The sequence below is a fragment of the Mastacembelus armatus genome, chromosome 4 (genome assembly GCF_900324485.2).
Source record: "Mastacembelus armatus chromosome 4, fMasArm1.2, whole genome shotgun sequence".
NCBI classification, from domain to species: Eukaryota; Metazoa; Chordata; class Actinopteri; order Synbranchiformes; family Mastacembelidae; genus Mastacembelus; species Mastacembelus armatus.
In genome coordinates, this window is record NC_046636.1 from 5254851 (window position 1) to 5272574 (window position 17724).

General features: G+C 39.7%; 1 protein-coding gene across 5 annotated transcripts in view; it reads left to right on the forward strand.

The window, feature by feature from the left end:
- ddah1 (dimethylarginine dimethylaminohydrolase 1) overlaps positions 1–17724 on the forward strand; it is a 65481-nt gene that overhangs the window by 34619 nt on the left and 13138 nt on the right. For all 5 annotated transcript variants that reach the window (XM_033325168.1, XM_026323463.1, XM_026323460.2 and 2 more), the window contains 2 exons: positions 14772–14871; positions 15567–15640. In XM_033325168.1, coding sequence (XP_033181059.1) covers positions 14781–14871; positions 15567–15640 — 165 coding nt within the window. In that variant the 5' untranslated portion in view covers positions 14772–14780. The remainder of the gene's footprint in view (positions 1–14771; positions 14872–15566; positions 15641–17724) is intronic.

Below are 17724 nucleotides of genomic sequence, written 5' to 3' on the forward strand. Positions count from 1 at the left end.
CTTTCCAGTGACAATTATCTGAAGTGTTCATTGCCAATAAATGTCCATCCACTTTGAAGTAATAGAAAAAGCTGCTGAACATGCCTGAAGATTATCATGTTTTTCAAGTTTTCTTTAGTTTCATCAAAAAAAGCCCAGTGATTTTTCGCTGAAATTCTGTGGATACATTGCAAATAAGAACTGCTAATAGAGAATAAGGTGTACTTAATGTTGTCAGTTTCCTTAAATGTGAACAAATACATGTATAGGCTAAAGCTAACTGCAACTTACTCCATGGCAACATTACTTCTCTCTAAACATTATGGATAGTTTGGCTCCGAAACTACTACACAAACTGCACAATCTACTGTGCACCTCAACTACAATAATTACATTTTTTTAATCACTTTGCTCGTGCAAGCATTTGCCTTTGTACCTGCAAAATAATTGAAGCAAAAACACGGTCACATATGGAAAAACATGTTTTCACTTAGAAGAGTGGCCACAGTCAAGTTTGCACATAGTCATGCATTCTTTATTAGCTTAACTTTTCGTGTCGAAGCAAAGTCTCATCCGGGGGCTATTTTCCTACCAGCTTCACCCACCCAATGAGGTCACACCATCCAGAATCCCAAGAATGTGAGGAATGGCGAGGTGTAGGAGCCTCTAAATAGTGCTATATATTATCAGATGGAAGTGGTCTGATTGAGAGCAGAGATATCGAAATGCAATCCACATATAATAGTGAAATGAAAGAGGGGGAAGGGAGTAATGCCCTTCTTCACCTTATACATTTTTCTCTATTCTGTGATTCACTTGTAGCAAATTTCAAGACTTTGTTTCAACACTGTTTTATTTGCAATACATTGTTTAATTCTGATATGGACATGTAAAGATTATTACATTATCCTGACAACAATAGAAGGATTTATTACTGCAACCAGGAGTTGTCTGTTCCATCTTAAGTGTGGGTCAGCGCCTAATTTTACCCTCCCCCCATGTCTGAAACGGCACCCCAAGGTAATGATTAATCCGTTCACTTTCATGACTATGAAAGTCTAGATTGTTATTCTGATTTTTTTTTTTCTTGTTTGTTTTTTGCAATGAATATTCTGTATGCAACCAAAATTGAAATATGAGTCTAAGAGATAGCTGCACCTTAGAAGTAAAGAATACAATACAACAGAGCCATGCATTGCTAAAAATTAGCAGGTACATACTGAGTCATGGCTGAATCTGACTTTTTATTGTTTTCTTTGAAAAATCCCCTGACTTGAGTGGTCATTATTTATAATGTATTCTAATTATTATGAAACCTGCCTAGTTATTTCCTGAAAGACGAGATGTCCCGTTGTCCAGACGCGTGGATAGGGTGCGGAGACCAAGGTTGGTAGTCTGTATGTTTTGTTTTTTTTTTGTTTTTTTTTTTTTTTTGACGGGTCTCAGGCAGAGATGCTTGCTTTTCCCTCAAGAGTCTGGAAAGTGTAATGTTTCCATTACAGTCTGTCTGATTTCAGTGCAGCAGTGGTGATGTTTTTGCATTGAGGCCTGGGGATAAGAGAGGAGCTCTGTGGCCTTGTAAATCCAGGCTTCACTAGTGTGAGGAAGGGGAGGGAATGAGTGTGCCACTCCTAGACACACACGTGGGTTACATGTGGAGCTTCAAAGACATAGCTGGACAGGCCTGACTGCTGGCAGCCTGTTATCACTGACAGGAAAGCACAAGCAAGCTGCCAGGGATGGAATTCAGACTAGTTAGGTTGATGATTGCAGTGGTGAGTAAAGGAGTAAGATCAGGAGTATGGTCAGCTAGACAGCAAACATGCATATAGCCTACAGGCTACATGTCTAAGTGTGCCATTGCACATAAAGTCACAGTGTGCAGTATATTGAGATGATTTGCTTTGAAAACATTTGTAAGGTTAAAGTTGTTTTTTTTTTTTTTTTTAAGTTTATCAGCTTAGTCAGCCTCAAATAGAAGTTCCCACCATGATGACATCAGTGGCTTTTAAATAAGCAGGACCAATGGAGACTGACACACAGCCAACAGCCCATTTTGGCATGAAAGCATAATGGTGCAGTCAAGTCAGTTTTTCACTATTGCAGTATCTGTAAGGTATATAATATTGACTGTAGTAAAACTCTGTAGACAGTAAATATGCATTGATAACTGATAGTTATCCACTAAAATTAACTGACAAGATGGAATCCTGTTCTAGTTTAGCCCACAGACAGAATTGAACAGCCAGATGGTTTTGTCCTAATGGTGTGCATATTTTATGAGTTCAGTTTGTCAGTGTCAGGAAAGTTGAGAAATATATCCTAGATTTCAGTAACAGAACTACTAAGACCCACTTATTATTAGGGACATTTGATTTTAATGTCTTGAGCACTTTCACATGATTAAAGAAATCAAGTGTCCACTGCGGTCCACAACAAAACACAAGTAGCAGAGTAGTGGTGCTTTTTTGTTTTTTCAACAATGTGTGTTAGCTTCAATGAAGACCACACCTTTATCACCTTTTGTTTTACATTTAAATCCTCATACAGTTTCTGATTTGTTTATTGCTTTCCTGTAAACCTCATGTATTTTATGATGAAGGATGGTAATGTCTTACAGAATGATGTTAAAATCTCTGGTCTTGTCTAGAGATGCCTAATTCTGGAACCTGTGTTGTGTTAAATTGCAAGTAATTTCTGAAGTTGCTGTTGAACAAAAACCGAATAAGAATTGTCTCAACAGTTATGAACTACAGACAAGATCGGCAAGCTACCAAAGACCCTGAATAGTTAAGATAATAGCAATCCTGAGCAACTGTGCATTGTGCTATGCAGAGAGTATATCAATCAGTGTGCAACAAACTACCAGAGACCTGCAAATGAACCTTCTAAATATTCACTGACCCAACTACAGTGCAGCTATAGCAACAGGTGTCTGGACACCAGAGACACTACAGATACTATGTGTTTGCAAACAATGTTATTGAAAGTAAAAAATGATAGTCATTTTGCTGTTTCTCTGGTTTTTGTGCTTGTGCATCAGTTCTGCTTATTCCTTCAAAGAAGTCATGTTGAAAAGTTTGCTGCCTTCCTGCTAAAATCCCTGCAGTTAAATCCTCATGGTTTGTCTTCTATTATGCTTTGAATGCAGGTCTATGGATCCAGCTATGCTGGTTAACATTAGCACCTGACCTCTTGTTTCAAGCTGAAAGGAGGAAAAAAATGTTTCTGGGAAAGCCCTTCATTAAAATTTATGGGAAACCTTTTGGCTCATCTTATTTTTTCCCCCATTCGAGATTAAAACGCATTCTTTTGTTCCTCGTTTTTCCATACCAGCCCCTCCCATACGTCTAACTTCCCATGGCTGTTTTGGGAAATCCCTCATAACGGGCAGTTAGTCTGTACTTAGCCTGGCAGACCCTACTTTTTCCTCTTTGGGAGTACGTCCATTGCATTCTTTGGAAAGCATGGGTGTAACTGTGTGGTATGATGGTGTTTTCTTTCTGTAGATTGCACTGTTTCCAGGCTCTTTTCAGTATTTTGGACAGAACAAAGAGGAACAACCACTGGAACACCTCAGCAATGAAAAGAATGCAGCTATAAAAAGACAAACAGATTCTATTACTATCTAGACAGTATGCACTACTTCAAAGGGTGGTCCAATACTGTGGTTAAACAAAATCACAGTCAAATTCTGATTTGGTATTTTTCAGGTTTTTTGCTGAATTGTGAATCTGAGTGCACTGAGGAAGGACATTTTGAGGGAACAGTTCATCAAACTCCAGTGAGGTCAGAATTCAATTGTGACTCCTCACTCTGCCTTTCCTGACCTCTTAGCCAAGGGTTCCTCTTTCTCAGCAAACAAGCCTCAAACACTCCCACCAAAGACTCCTTGTGTGGGATGTAAGAAAAAAAAAAAGAGAGGAAGAGGGGGAAGCCTTAAACAAAAACTTTATCTAAACATGATTTCCCCCAAACTCTCCACCTCTTTTTTTTCAACCATTCTTGTCATTGTTCTGTACTGTAGTCAAAGCACCAAAAATGTTTTTCTTCTCTGGAAAAGGCTGTGGTAGGTCCTTTCTGGGCCACATAAATTCAGACAAACATTTGCAGAATGCGTCTGGTTGGACGTTCGGTTCTGTGAACATCTTGGACCTCACAAATGTTGAAACAGCTCAAATATGTTGGAGCTCTGGTATTTTTTTTACTTTGACTTCTAGGGGGCCTAACCTGTGGAACCAAAATAAACGCAATGGGAATACCTACTTGTATCTTCTCCATTGAATCATCTTTGGGTAATGTGTGGTGGGTCCCAAATTTTGACTCTGTAAGGGCAATAAGCATTGGTTAACCACAACGCTTAGAAAGCTTGACAGGTTATGGGAAATATTCTAGTAATGGTTTTCAGACATTCCACTTTCTTTTGAACTTTTGGTTCCTTTTGACAATCCTCTGCCTTATTAAAAAAACATCACTACATACAGTATTATCATATCAGTTCATTCTGTTTCCAAATATCATTCATTAGAGTTTGTCGGTAATTGTCAAACTAAGTTTTTGAACGTTTCAGACAGTCAACACTTTCTTCCCAGTTCTTTGAAGGACCCTGTCACTGTGTTAGTAACTAAATAGTTGCTTCATCCAAATTACTGCACCGATTTTCTTGCTTTTGCTTGTGGAGAATTGAGAGGATGCTATTGGCTGATGTCCATATTGTTAAGGGATTTGTTGATTATAGGCTCTGTAACTCGTCTTTGCTTGTCCTCTTACTCATGTTGTATTAACACTGCAATTTTTTTTTTTTTGTCATTTCCTTTTCATTTCTGAGATCTGGTTATCCTTGTCTGAGATCTCTGCCTCCTCCTAGCAATATAATGTTGAAGGAAATGTCTGTGGGGCTCACAGTATTACCAAATGACATTTGAAAAATACATCTTTTTTTGTCTGGAAGGCAGTGTTGTCATTGCTCATATGAATCCACAAACAGTGCACAGTTTTCATTGGCAGTTGTTCTTTGGTAGAAACCAAAGTGCAACATAGACATGAAGCGTATGTAAAATAAATAGGTACAAAAAAACAAATATTTCTCAACAAAAAGGAAAAACAGTCTTAAGAGTGAGTGTAGTATATCCCTTTTGATATAAAATATTGATTACTGCATAAATTAACTCAAAACCCGTTTAGTCTTTATTTGTCATAAAATGTTTGTGATTTAAAGTAAATGTAAAACATGCAAAAAACTTGGTATTGTCCTATGCACACTACAGTCCTAGATGCCCCCCTGTTCACAATTTATACTTACACTGTAGCACTTGGAATGATTGATTTACCTTGAATTTTCAGCCTCGCCAGCCTATACTGGGGATGTGGGTGGTCCTGTGTAGGCCAAAAGGTGATGGCGAGTTTCCCCCCTCAGGTTTCCCTAAAAAAAAAAAAAAGAAAATAGGGCATGTTTTCTCTATATGTTCTTAATGTGAACAAAAACTGTCCCATACTCACTGTAATGTTGAAATATGACTTTACAGTGACTTTTTTTCCATTTTTTCCATTGTTTATTACTTTGGACAGTCACATGAAGTAAATGTTTACGTGTAAAACTCACTTTATCAGAGAAAAGCTCTGGAGATTTATAGCCCTTCTTAAAACATCGAAGGAGAGTGGAATGATCTCTATCCATGCTAGCCCTCACCATGCTTTGGTTAGACCTCAGATCTTTAAAATAGTGTGCTTTTTTTCCAGCTGATGTCATACAGCACAAGAAATCTTGGTTTCAAAAGCAGCTTATTGGTGTCGCTTGTCGACGTTATACAGCATAGCAACCTGAGGCATGCAAGCTGTCCATCTCAAGTGCAAACAACTTATTTCTGATGTCCAACCAGCCTGGGTTGAAGCTGCGGTTGTAGCAGATGCCAAATAATTTTCTTATTTTAAAAAAAAAAAAAAAACAAGAAAAGAAAACAGCAGGTTGTGAATTTAATATGTCTTCAGTCTTCTTTTCTATGGTGGCTACATTTTAGGCAGTGCAGTGATGTTTGATAAACTATCATCAGATCAATGTAGTCACTGTAATTCTCCATGATGTAGGTGAGTTTATTGGCTTTTCTCTTTGTTTGGGTGTAGAGGTCCAGTCTGTAAGGGGTCAAACCCAATAAACACAGAGGAGATGGTGCCAAGTGGACTTGAAGCCCCTTCTGTTTTTCCCCACGGTGGAGATTCACATCCATTTGTAACAAGCAGCTTAAATCCGTCTGCTTTCCAGCAGTTCCTAGCCTGCAGCTGTACTGTATTTGTGGAGCCGTCACAGTGAGAGGTAGGCAGTGAACACATTCTTTACAGCCCTGCTGATTGGAGTGAGCACTTTATTTGCTCTGGGACAGACTTTGGACTTGTCAAACAGTCTCATATTTCTGTTTATTTTTGCAGGACTTGGCTTTGCTAGGGTGTCTTTCTATCTGAGCATGCACTCTGACCAGCAAGGTGTTACAGTACAAGATATTACTGAAGTCACTCCTGCGTTTTCGATCATTTCTGATTTCTTGATTTGCTCGACTCCATCTACAGTGGGTATGGAAAGTATTCAGACCCCTTTAAAATTTTCACTCTTTGTGTCATTGCAGCCATTTGCCAAAATCAAAAAAGTTCATTTTATTTCTCATTAATGTACACTCAGCACCCCATCTTGACAGAAAAAAACAGAAATGTAGAAATTTTTGCAAATTTATTAAAAAAGAAAAACTGAAATATCACATGGTCATAAGTATTCAGACCCTGTGCTCAGTATTGAGTAGAAGCACCCTTTGGAGCTAGTACAGCCATGAGTCTTCTTGGGAATGATGCAACAAGTTTTTTACACCTGGATTTGGGGATCCTCTGCCATTCTTCCTTGCAGATCCTCTCCAGTTCTGTCAGGTTGGATGGTGAACGTTGGTGGACAGCCATTTTCAGGTCTCTCCAGAGATGCTCAATTGGGTTTAGGTCAGGGCTCTGGCGGGGCCAGTCAAGAACGGTCACAGAGTTGTTCCGAAGCCACTCCTTTGTTATTTTAGCTGTGTGCTTAGGGTCATTGTCCTGTTGAAAGGTGAACCTTCGGCCCAGTCTGAGGTCCTGAGCACTCTGGAAGAGGTTTTCTTCCAGGATATCTCTGTACTTAGCCGCATTCATCTTTCCTTCAATTGCAACCAGTCGTCCTGTCCCTGCAGCTGAAAAACACCCCACAACATGATGCTCCCACCACCATGTTTCACTGTAGGGATTGTATTGGGCAGGTGATGAGCAGTGCCTGGTTTTCTCCACACATACTGCTTAGAATTAACGCCAAAAAGTTCAATCTTGATCTCATCAGACCAGAGAATCTTATTTCTCATGGTCTGGGAGTCCTTCATGTGTTTTTTGGCAAACTCTATGTGGGCTTCCATTTGTCTTGCACTGAGGAGAGGCTTCCGTCGGGCCACTCTGTCATAAAGCCCCGACTGGTGGAGGGCTGCAGTGATAGTTGACTTTGTGGAACTTTCTCCCATCTCCCTACTGCATCTCTGGAGCTCAGCCACAGTGACCTTTGGGTTCTTCTTTACCTCTCTCACCAAGGCTCTTCTCCCACGATTGTTCAGTTTGGCTGGACGGCCAGGTCTAGGAAGAGTTCTGGTCGTCCCAAACTTTTTCCATTTGAGGATTATGGAGGCCACTGTGCTCTTAGGAACCTTGAGTGCTGCAGAAATTCTTTTGTAACCTTGGCCAGATCTGTGCCTTGCCACAATTCTGTCTCTGAGCTCCTTGGGAGGTTCCTTCGACCTCATGATTCTCATTTGCTCTGACATGCACTGTGAGCTGTAAGGTCTTATATAGACAGGTGTGTGCCTTTCCTAATCAAGTCCAATCAGTTTAATTAAACACAGCTGGACTCCAATGAAGGAGCAGAACCATCTCAAGGAGGATCAGAAGAAATGGACAGCATGTGAGTTAAATATGAGTGTCACTGCAAAGGGTCTGAATACTTATGACCATGTGATATTTCAGTTTTTCTTTTTTAATAAATTTGCAAAAATGTCTACATTTCTATTTTTTTCTGTCAAGATGGGGTGCTGAGTGTACATTAATGAGAAATAAAATGAACTTTTTTGATTTTGGCAAATGGCTGTAATGACACAAAAAGTGAAAAATTTAAAGGGGTCTGAATACTTTCCGTACCCATTGTATGACAGTGACTTAGAATTACTTTGACGTAATTGCTCCTCTGTTTGGAAATGTAGTGGGCCCTGTTTCCTGATAACAGATAATGTTGGCTCTTCTTTCCAGGCCTTACTCAACAGAAGCAATCCTTAATATGTCATCATTCCTAAGAACCTCTGTAGTTGAATTGCTAATGTATAAACCATTTTATGGATGTTTTATGTTAGCTTTGAAAATTAGACGTAGATTCTTGGAAGTTCAGCGTCATTGATGTAGATGGGGGACTGATTTATATAATGACCCTGGACTGTTAAGTCTGTTGTATAAATCCAGGACCCAAAATTTATGAAAAGATATGATTTTGATATTCTCTTTCAATTTTGCTTTCCTAAAAAGAGTGGTTAATGAAGAACCACTACAGCATTAATAGAAAACCAATTACAGAGAAGACTTTGTTTCTATTTGAGTCTCTGCAGTGCTGCTCATCCTTACTTTAATGTGTAATTACTTGAAGTGTACAGCAGTCTTTCTTAGCTCTCTGAAAAGCACTGATTCTTCACACGCCATAGGACTTTACAAAGCTGAATACATCCCATTTAACAGACTTAATGCCCTGCACTTTTACTTTTTCACCCTCTGTTTCAAATGATTTGTGTAATCCTGTGCTTGCTGCTATCCCCACCATTCAGCCATCAGGACTATAATGTGGCATTTTCTTCCTTGGAGCCCTGATATCCTGGGAGCCCTGCGTGAAAGCACTCTGACAGTGCACTGGGTTTGGCTGAAACAGCTCTTCTGTGGAGGCAGACTGCCAGAACCTTGTGGTTTATGTGGTGCAGGGGTCTCCAGACTTGCTACTGTTAACTGTGCACGCCTTCACATTGACCTACTTCTCAACATTTATGTAATCCTTCTGGTGGGGGGGATTGCAAGAGATGGGGTATGTCATGGCTTGGTTAGCCACAGGTATGTTCCAAGGATTTGTTTGGATAATGCAAGGACAGGCCTTGGAGGGTTTGTTTGTTGTCATTTCTTATTTTTGTTACAGGCTGTGACAGTGCAAATGATTTTCAGTTTAGTTACCTTTGGGATGTGGCATTTGACCACGATAACGGCATCAAACTGGGTCCTTTTTCCATTGGTGCACCTGTGTGTGAGAGCTTTGTGCGTTCCTTGTGATTGCTGTTCCTGCCAGAAAGACTGGAATAACTCATTTAGTCCTGATTTCCAGTATCAGAACTTCACGTTCAGATTTTTTTTTTTTTTTTTTTTCCCTGTTTACATCAGTGTGTCTTCAGCAGTCTCTCTTTGTAAACTTCTGACAAATCTATAGAGTCTTTTAATTGCACTTCTCAGCAAAGGTAATAAATTCGGTTTCACCCGTGACGTGAGAGTCTCAATACCAGAAAGATTTTAGATAGCTTTATCCAAATAATTGTTCAATAGCTAATGCAATCTGTGCATTTATTTTAAATTCCACTTGGTCGATTGCCCTGAAATGCTGTCATTATACCATTCAGTACAATGATAGTCTTTGAACTTTCCCCTGCATTTTGGCTCTGCTATCTGTTACAATCATCATTTGTGGCTCGGATGTCCAGCCAAAGCTTCAGCTATGACGCACAAAACTCCCAGTTCAAACTTGTGCCCACATGTCAGTACAAACAAATCATTTTTTTTCCTTTGTCTTTGTTTTTGCACAGAGCTGTTTTGTTCTTTCGTCAAATTGTTTATTAGATTTTTGGTCTGAACATATGCTAGGTGTGAAAATACTGTTTGCTAGTACTTTGCTAATACTTTTTTAGGTGATAGTACAGTACAGTAGCATTATGAGCCATTGATTTACAAATTACAGCCAATAACAGTGATTAAAGAGGTTAACCTCCTGCCTTGTGAAGCTCAGAGGAATGCTGTACCCCCATTATGTTGGAGCGTGGGACTCTGTTGCCTGGTTTTGGGAGGCTAGGATGACCTTCAGGAATGCTATTGTTGTGTACTCAATTCCCTTTCCAAATGCACCATGTTCTATCAGTCTGATGGTCCTCTTTAGCAGAATGCGATATCCACGGGTACCAGGGGTGAGAGAAGGGAGAAGGGGTCCATAAAAAGCCCCAAATAAAAGGCTATTCTCTCTGCTCCGTCTCCCCTGTCCTGTGCTGGAACGGCAGGAATGTGGCAGGCAGACCGACTGGCCCTCAAAGCCTTCAGCTCCTAATGAATTTTAAAAGGTCTTTTTCATTCAAAGCAGGGTGCTGGCTAACAGCATGTCGCCTGGCCAAGCACTCTGGGGAAAAGGAGGAGAGAGAAGACTAGAGCAGTGGAAGGCTGGAGGGAGAAGAGAAGGAGGGGCTGGCAACAAGAGTTGGCACGAAGGCAGGGTGGGGTATTGGATGTCTCTCACAGAGATAATAGGCCCCTCTGCATGGGAAGCCACTGTAGGAGCATTCTTGACCCTGCCACGGGGGTCTAGAGGACAGAATGAATGTAAGGCAAAGAAGGAAAGGGAGTGAAGAAAGGAAGGATGATAAAAAAAGAGTTGGAGATAATTTGGTCAAAGGTCATCTTATGAATCCTAAAATATTTCTACCATTAGTTAGATGAGAATATTATTGTCGCTCTCCCTTTTTTAAGGCTTAGGCTTGCCACTAAGGTAAAGAAACAGACAAATGTACCTGACTTGATGACTAATGGACCTTAAATTAGTCACTGTATCCAGTGGATTTGTTTATTTTTGTCTGAGAGTGAAATGAACCACAAGAGGAAGCTGCAGAACACCAACTTTAAGCTTAATCCTCTCTAATTCACAGGACTTGCAGTGGTATGCATGCTAATTGTTTTACTACGCAGCAGCAGCCAGCAGAGTACTTAGTGCTCTGTACAGCAAAACGTATAAACAAGCGTTTGTATATTCGAGCGGCAAAGGCAGAGATGACAAAAAGAAAAAGAACATTTAAATGTCATGTACATTAACCGTCTGCTTTATTGTAGAAGGTAGAATAATATTCAGCTGCAAACAAAAAGTTATTGATGGAGAGGTTACAAAAGAAAGAGTTGTGCATCAACTTTGAAAATAGCAGCTTGAGAGCCCAGTGATTGTAGGAGGGTATGTGAGAACACAAACCTCACTGGATCTCAGAGTGGATTTGTGACAGCAGGAAAACTCCTTCCAACTATGCATAAGTTATATAGGTTATCTGCTTCAGTGAATCACTCTTTCTGTTACAACCTGCTGATGGAAGCGTCAAAACATGCCATAAACAGTATCAAGAATGTGGACAGGTGGAGGTACAATGGTTCCAGGAAGATTTTCTTGGTTTAAGTGAAGCTTTTTGCTGCCAGCTGAGTTGTTGCACCACACCCTATTGGGTGCATTGTAGTTGAGCAGGTGCATCCCTTTACTGTACTGTAATTTATTGTAGTGTTACTTTTCAAACGAATACTTCTTCTTCTGCACTTCCAGGATCTCCCTGCCACAGGCCATCATCCCGAATGAAATGCAGCAAAAAGTCTGTTGCGTTTGTTTTTTTGCCCTGTGCAGGACCTGAGTGCTGATCGCTAAGCAGTCCACAATCTTATTGGATGCTTTGGGACTTTGAATGCAGGCTTTGGAATTCAAAGTGTTTTGAAGATAGATCCAGATAAAAAGTTTCTAGCACCCAAAAATCCAAATGATATTATTAAAAAGTGGCTTAAATCCTGCACATTCCGTGCTTACATGAACTATTTCTGATGTTGGCATAGACCAAAAGATAGCCTGGGGTGACTCTCAGCAACTGTTCCATGTCCGTACCCACAAAATGAGCAGCATATATGAGCCAGAAGTGGGTCACACTTGGTTCCTCGGTCCAAGCACCCACCTCCACTTGAAAGACAAGACAGTCTAGCAAAACCAAACTACACTGGTATGGGGCATCAATTCATTCATTGAAAGCTGATATCATTTGGCTCAAAGGCCATGGAAATATGTTGTGTACTTCATGAACCGTAGCTTGATCAGTTGTTAATTTTACTTTTTTATTGATATTTTTATGCTAATTAAAATGTTTTGTGTACCCCATATATCTGACAATTCACAAACTACCCAGCAAGTCAATTAAACTACAGTATTAGCAATCTCCACTGCATTAACTTAAAATGACCATTTTGTTTTGTTCTCTTTAGGGGAAAAATCACTTACAAAACTATTACAAACAGAAATCGGAATTTTCGATGCGACACCTTGAGATATCCAGGTTTAAATGAAGAAATAAATTACAGTCCTCAGTGTGCCAGTCCTTTATAAATGTATTTGTTATTGTTGTTTGTAACTGCCTTAATATTGTAAATTGCTTTGCTATAATGACGTGTGTCTCTGAAGGTGATGTGCTGGTTATGATGTCCCTTCCATTTTACTTACTCCAAGAAGCAACAGATGTAAACAATCTGTTTTAATAATTTAACCTTGATGAAGACCATGTGAGGTCAAACCTGGTTGCCATACTTACAATATAGCAGATTAAACCAAGGGTTTTTATACATTCGTCACTCCAGAAGATTTTTTTTCCACAATGACTTGGTTTATCTTTAGTAGATCCTGCATACTTTGTTTGAGACATTGGCAGGATTGAATTTTGAGCATAAGGTCCTTGTCTTGGTTGTCTTAATTTTTTTTTTTCTCAAACATCTTTGTTTTTTTTTTTTTTTTTTTGTCCACATCTCATTTTCCATGTGCAGATTTTGTATCCATGTAGAAAGACCGCTTAATTGATGCTCTGTGCCACACATAAACACAGCAAACAGAGCACATACCATGTTGCTGTCTATGTATAGGGACCATTACATATCAAATGGTGTGAGGAGACTAAACACCCTTTGGGTCAGATCACCACCAGTAATGTCAGAGGAAATGCCAGAGAGCTGAGGTAAGCTGCCTCATGCAGTCCAACAGATTCCTGGGCAGACAACCACTGTGATAGTGGAGGCTCCACAGGGCTACAGACAAGTTAAAAAGAAATAAGGAGTCACTGATAAAGACAGCATAGTGTTAAATAGAAGCTAATGTGTTTGGCCCAGTGGATGTAGGTATATCCACTCAAAGTGTTTAACCTTTGGGACTAAAATCTAAAGTCATGTCTTCATGTTTGTGAAAGTGTTTTCTGGACTGATTCATTTGACTGAAGTTTCCTCATAGATAATGAATCAGTGATGGTGCAGGAATGGGACTCGTTAAGCCTCCAGAGCAATGTCGCACAAAGACAATGTAACACAAGTTGAACAAAAATCAAAAGCATAGATTCTCATCAGCCATCTGGATTGTTTGCTTCTGAAGAAGCTGACTCAACCTTTTATTTGCTACCAAACATTTTTACAAACCAAACTAAATAAAAAGCACAAGTGATGCCTTGGCTTGCCTTTCTTTGGCTCTTCTTTGCACAAACAAAAAATGACAGGGTTCAACTGTTACCCATATTTAATATACTGCACACAGTTGCTGTAAAAGCTTTTAAGAAACCAACTATGAATCTGTGAACCTAGTTACTTGGAAGGACACTGTGTTCCTCTTGGTTAAATGAAGCAGAAAGATGAGCAGAATGCCTGCAGGCTGATGAAACATGGAAGAGGAAAGTTTGATGATTCTTGGGATTGTACTTACTTATATGTTACTTTTGGAAAGTGAACAGATTGGTCAAATGCCATTGTGGTTGTGAGCCATTGTGTCATAATGTCATTTAAATAAAGGCAAATTCTAATAAAAAACTGTAATAAATAATAGTTTGCAAATGGTTATACAGCTGTTTTTTTAATATTTGCACGAGTGTCTGTGTGAATGAGTGTATGTGTGTACAAAAAAAGACAGTATTCATGTGCAAACCTTTGTTGTGTTATCTGGAAAATACAGGGCATCCTACCTGTATGACCTCATGGCTGGGCCTTCTACAAATAAGGAGAGAAATTGTATTTGGCAAAAAGCACAGTGGGCAGGCTGAGGTCATTATGAGATTAGGCTTGTGGAAACACTGATGGTCTTTCTAAAATGACTGGCCTTGGAAACAATTCCTGCAGGAACCCCAATAACAGGTCCGTTAAAATCACACTGGGCGGTCAAACGTGGGCAGACCAGCTGAAGTTCAGCCAAAAAATGCTTGCTCCTCCCCCTAGTTTCAGGTTCAACAGAGCAGATGTACAGGTGAAATGTAGATTTGCTGCAATTTTCTACCAATGCTTTTTTAAAATATAAGTTAATAGTATGTTCGGTGCCTCATATGGCCGTCTTCCATCTTATAAATGTATGAAAAATAGATGACCCAGAACACTGAGGCAAAAAGAGGCATTTTTTAGAGTTTGTCTTGGTCTCGTGGTTCACAGACGCTGTCTTATAAAGGTTTTAACACCCTTCCTCCAAAATGACATCATTACTTGGCTCATTTAAATGATGTCATCACCAATAGTTTTCCATTGTTCTCAATCTCCAGAACCTACTATGCCTTATACAAATCAAATGAAAATCCCCAAAATGAGTTGTATTTAGTTTGTTTATGATAACAACAGGACCGTGCAGGTTTAGAGTTTAACTATGCATCATCATAAACCTGTATTTAGTTTATCAGGGATGTTTAAATGGATTTCTGTTTGTGTGTTCCTTCCAGATTGAGGCAATGAAAGGAGCTCTGAAGAATTTGAATCTGAACATTGTGGAAATGACTGATGAAAACGCCACGCTGGATGGAGGCGATGTTCTTTTCACAGGTAGCTTCCACACAAATTTTCCCTCAAAAGTAATCTTTGGCAAAAAAAGTAGTGTGTGATACTGCATGGTCAAATTGCTTGAGTAGAACTCTGTGTGCCTGCTCATGGGTCTGTTGTTACTCTGCACTTCAGGTAATAAAACTGATCAAACCTAGAATCAGGAACATTGTGGTTTCTATTAGATTTTCTGTACGTTCTGTTACAGTTGTGTGGTTAGTTAAAATGTGGGTCAGTCTCTTCTACACACCACAGGCCTCTAGAAAAAAGCATGGTACATTTAATTGGGTTTCTAGACACTGACTCTGAGCGTTTATGCCTTCCAACTGAAATCGGTTTCACATGGCAGAGCTAGAAACATTTCCTGTTGGCAGGGCCTGACTGATGGCTCATTTTGTAAAGGCTCAGCCTTCTACATTAGGAGCCCATCAGTGAGCTCAGTGTGCTGCTGCAACCGTGCCAGGAATTCAGGACTCTGTCTGTGCTCCACCATACTGACCACAGGCCTTTCTCACAGGCATGCATAAAGTACACACTGTGGTGACTGCAGCTACTGTAACTCCAGGCTCACTGTAGTATTGTTCAAGATTTTTAGACTTCAGCACTGTAGATCTATTGATACATTGTTCTCCATGTAATAATGATTATTGACAGATTTTTTGCCAACACCATTTTATTGATCATATCGGTTTTTTTAGGTAGAGAGTTCTTCGTGGGCCTTTCCAAACGCACCAATCAGAGAGGAGCCGAGATCCTAGCAGATGCCTTTAAGGTGAGTTGAAATAATGTACTGATGTAGGAAATGGCCAAGTGCAATTCATGGGTTCCAAATCCTGAGGGAAAAATCTTTTGCTGATAAGTCAACTTTATTAAAAACTGTCAAAAATAATAGTAAGTTGTGCTTCTGTTTCTGCAAAGATACAAGTTCCAGAGAGGTACAGTTAGGACAATACCAAAAATGAGTAAAATAGCTTTTCCTTCAGAGGATGCGTCTTAACTTTAATTATTATGGAAATATACAAGTGCGTTATGTTTTATGTAGAACCTATACGCTTTTCTGGTGACTTTATGTAAGAGTATGGATGGAAATCTTCACAGGAATATACTTTACTGAAAGCACAACCACCACCCTACCTTCATTAGTCTCTTAAATGGTCCCTAAACACAAGCTTGCTGTGAGTGATTAGACATCACAGCAGGAGAAGAAGAGATAAATACATTATCAATCATAAAAGCTTTAGGCCAGGAAGATAACAGCATCATCACTCCATTCATCTGCCCCCTTTCTTCCTGTTCCACCTTCCTTTCCTCTCTAATTCCATTTGTTCCTCTCTCTATCTCTGCCTCACTCTACCTCCCCTCTCCTTCTATCCATTATATCTGCCTTCCATCCATCCACCTCTGCCTCTAGTTCTTCTTTTACTGGATTCACTTTGCTCTCCTGGATGCCATTATCTCTCTTCCAGGCTGCTTCAGGGCTACACTCTCTCTGGGCTATATACAGTACATATGACTATATAAAGCATGGCAGTGAGATCACTCTCATCATTTTGGCTGAATATAAGGGCAAATTAATGATGATACATTTCAGTGTGTGCGTGTGTGTGTGTGTGCGCGTGTGTGTGTGCGCGCGTGTGTGTGTGTGTGTGTGTGTGTGTGTGTGCGTGTGTGTGTGTGTGTACTTTGTAGTTTAGCACAATTTAGCACCAGTGTCTGATGAGGTTATTGATGGATGCAGCTGTAAAAAATCCCACTGGCAGTCAGGCATTAATGCCTGGGTCCAGGCCTCAGCTGGCTTGGAGGCATTTTTAATCAGCTGTTGATGCAGGTCTTTGAACAATGTACACTATAAAAAAAACAAGTAGATGACATCACTTATTAAAATGCTGTTTGGGAGCTTAAACACCTTTCTCCTGAATTATTTTATGAACAATTTCGTTCTGTGATATATTTATTAAATAAATCAACCTGTCCACTCATCACTGCTGTTTTTCACATTTGTTGCTGTTTGGAATTCAAATCAATTTAAATGACCCCATCACTGTTAGTAAATGGCTTCACCTTAGAAATTACATTCAAAGTTGATTCTTGGATGATTTGTGACACTTGAAATGTGATTTGCCGCTTGAGATTAAAAAACATGTAGTAGTGTGAAGTATTTTACCTTTTTTAATTGGTGGGATTCAGTGTCAACTTTCTGTGTTCATCTTTGAAAAGCTTGTTTTGGTTTGGATTGTTGTTAATTATCAGGCTTGTTCTGTAAGTAACAGGCAGTAGTTTTGCTTGGTCTGTTGGTTTGTAGGCCCCTGTTGATATCACAGGTTTGTATGTCAAATGGTTCTCACTGTATTTTGTGTTTTCAACTACTTTCTGACTAATATCCCTGATAACAACCCCTCATGACAAACAGGAAATATTCATAAAAATATTCCAAAAATCAGTGAGACAACAACTTTGTTTCAGGGAGGATTTGCTTTACTACTGACATGTAGCCTATAGGGGTCACAGATACACACTGATCCTATCTGTGTTGTTTACTGTTATTGTAATGTGAAGAGGCTTCACACTGCAGAGTTATATGTACTGTGTTGGATTTGCTCTGAGAGACCATGACAAAAGAGAAAAGACGGCTGACTCACAAGTTCAGAGGTGGGTCATGGCATGAAGAGTTCAGCACATTATGGTAACCTGAATAGTCTCATTGTAGTGCTTCCATCTGCCCATCTGTATCTGATTTGCATTCCTCATTACAGATTCCTCTGTGTTTTCTGTTATCTTTGATAAGACGGGACTTAATGATGCATCTTTGGCAAATGACAAGGAAAAATCACTTGAGCGTCCATTATTGTTTTTTCC